The sequence below is a fragment of the Diceros bicornis genome, chromosome 6, assembly GCF_020826845.1.
Source record: "Diceros bicornis minor isolate mBicDic1 chromosome 6, mDicBic1.mat.cur, whole genome shotgun sequence".
NCBI classification, from domain to species: Eukaryota; Metazoa; Chordata; class Mammalia; order Perissodactyla; family Rhinocerotidae; genus Diceros; species Diceros bicornis.
In genome coordinates, this window is record NC_080745.1 from 95,525,891 (window position 1) to 95,527,364 (window position 1,474).

General features: G+C 69.8%; 1 protein-coding gene across 1 annotated transcript; it reads right to left on the minus strand.

Moving 5' to 3' along the window:
* Positions 1–775: 775 nt before the first annotated feature.
* Positions 776–1,225, minus strand: SPRN (shadow of prion protein). Its single transcript, XM_058542730.1, has one exon. It carries the CDS (start codon positions 1,223–1,225, stop codon positions 776–778), a length of 450 nt encoding a protein of 149 aa, XP_058398713.1.
* Between the last annotated feature and the right edge of the window lie 249 nt (positions 1,226–1,474).

Sequence of the window (1,474 nt, forward strand, 5' to 3'; positions counted from 1 at the left end):
CCCAGAGAGGGGGATGGGGTCTTTGGGCCAAGGGCAGGGGCAAGGCTGGGGGCAGCCCTCGTGGGAAAGGAGTGTTCTGGGAACCATCTAGAGAACTATGATGGGCATGCCTGGGCTCTGAAATCCATAGACCGCCTCTTCTGGACGTGAGGTCAGCACGCTACAGCCCATGAGCGAAACCTCTCCTCTCTCCTTCCCCCGGGGTTCCTCAAGTCCTTTGTTCCATTCTGGCAGCTTCTGTGGGCAGGCCACCATGGTCCTCAGGGCTGGTGGCAGAACCAGCACAGCCTGACAGCCCGCCTCTCCACCTGGTGGTCAGCACTGTCACACCTCTCAGGTGCCCAAGGTGAGGTCAGGGGAGCCGGAGGGCCTGAACAGCCTGGTCTTGGCACCTCTCTTTGGGCGGCTCTGCAGACGATGGACAGCTGGCCAGGATGGTCCAGAAACGACTGGACACCTGCCTTTTGGTGTGGAGGACCCTGGACCCTAACCTCCAAGTGGAACGTGGGGCATCGGGCAGCGGGTGCTTGGTAGGGTGGAAGATGGGGAGGCTGGGGAGGGGCTCGGGCAGGGGGTGAACAGAATGCCGCCTCCCAGCCACAGGTAGGAGAGGCAGCAGCTCCTGCGCGACTGGCCGGGATTGTCCAGGCAGCCCCTCTGGGCTCGGAGACTGGGCAGCCAAGGGAAGGCGCGCACGGGGCGGCCTCGGGTGGGCTTCGGGGGCCTGAGGGGAGGGTGTGGCTGGGGGCCGAAGTGACCCCGAGCCCAGCCGGGCCTAGGGCCGCAGCAGCCGCAGTGCGCCCAGGGCGCCGCCCAGTAGCAGGCTGAGGCGCGGGCTCTGCGTGGGCCCCGCGCCCGAAGTCCACGCGCGGTAGCTGTGGACGCCTCGGCCCGTCCCGTTGCCGCCGGGGGTCCCGTTCTCGTCGTCGTCGTCGTCCAGGCCGCGCGCCCCCAAGCCTGCGGCCCCCTTCGAGCCCAAGCCCGCGGCCAGGCCCGCCGCCCCCGCCACCCCGGCCGCTGCGCCCGCCGCCGCCACACGCAGGGAGGAGCCCGCGTACCGGGGCGCGGGCCTCACGCGCACCCTCGAGGTCCCGCGCGCGCCCCCGCGTAGCCCTCCCCGCGCGCTGCCGCGAGCCCCCCCGCGGCCGCCCTTGGCCGCGCCGCTGTCGCAGAGGAAGGCGGCCGCCAGGAGCAGAGCCCAGCACGTCGCCGCCGTCCAGTTCATCTTTGTGGGGCAGGACCTGCGGGAAGGCAGAGGAAGGGACCTCAGCTTCTGTGAGGACCGGGGGGCCCAGGGCCTGGGGTCAGCGGCTCTGGCCCTGGGGACAGGGGCCCAGGGGCTGGGGACAGGGGCTCAGAGACTGGGACAGAAGCTCAGCATCTGGCGGTTCCTGGGGCCTCCAGCATCTTGGAGGACTACTACTCAGGGCTGGGGTGGGCTGAGAGGAGGGAGTTTGAACGCTTGAGGATTAAG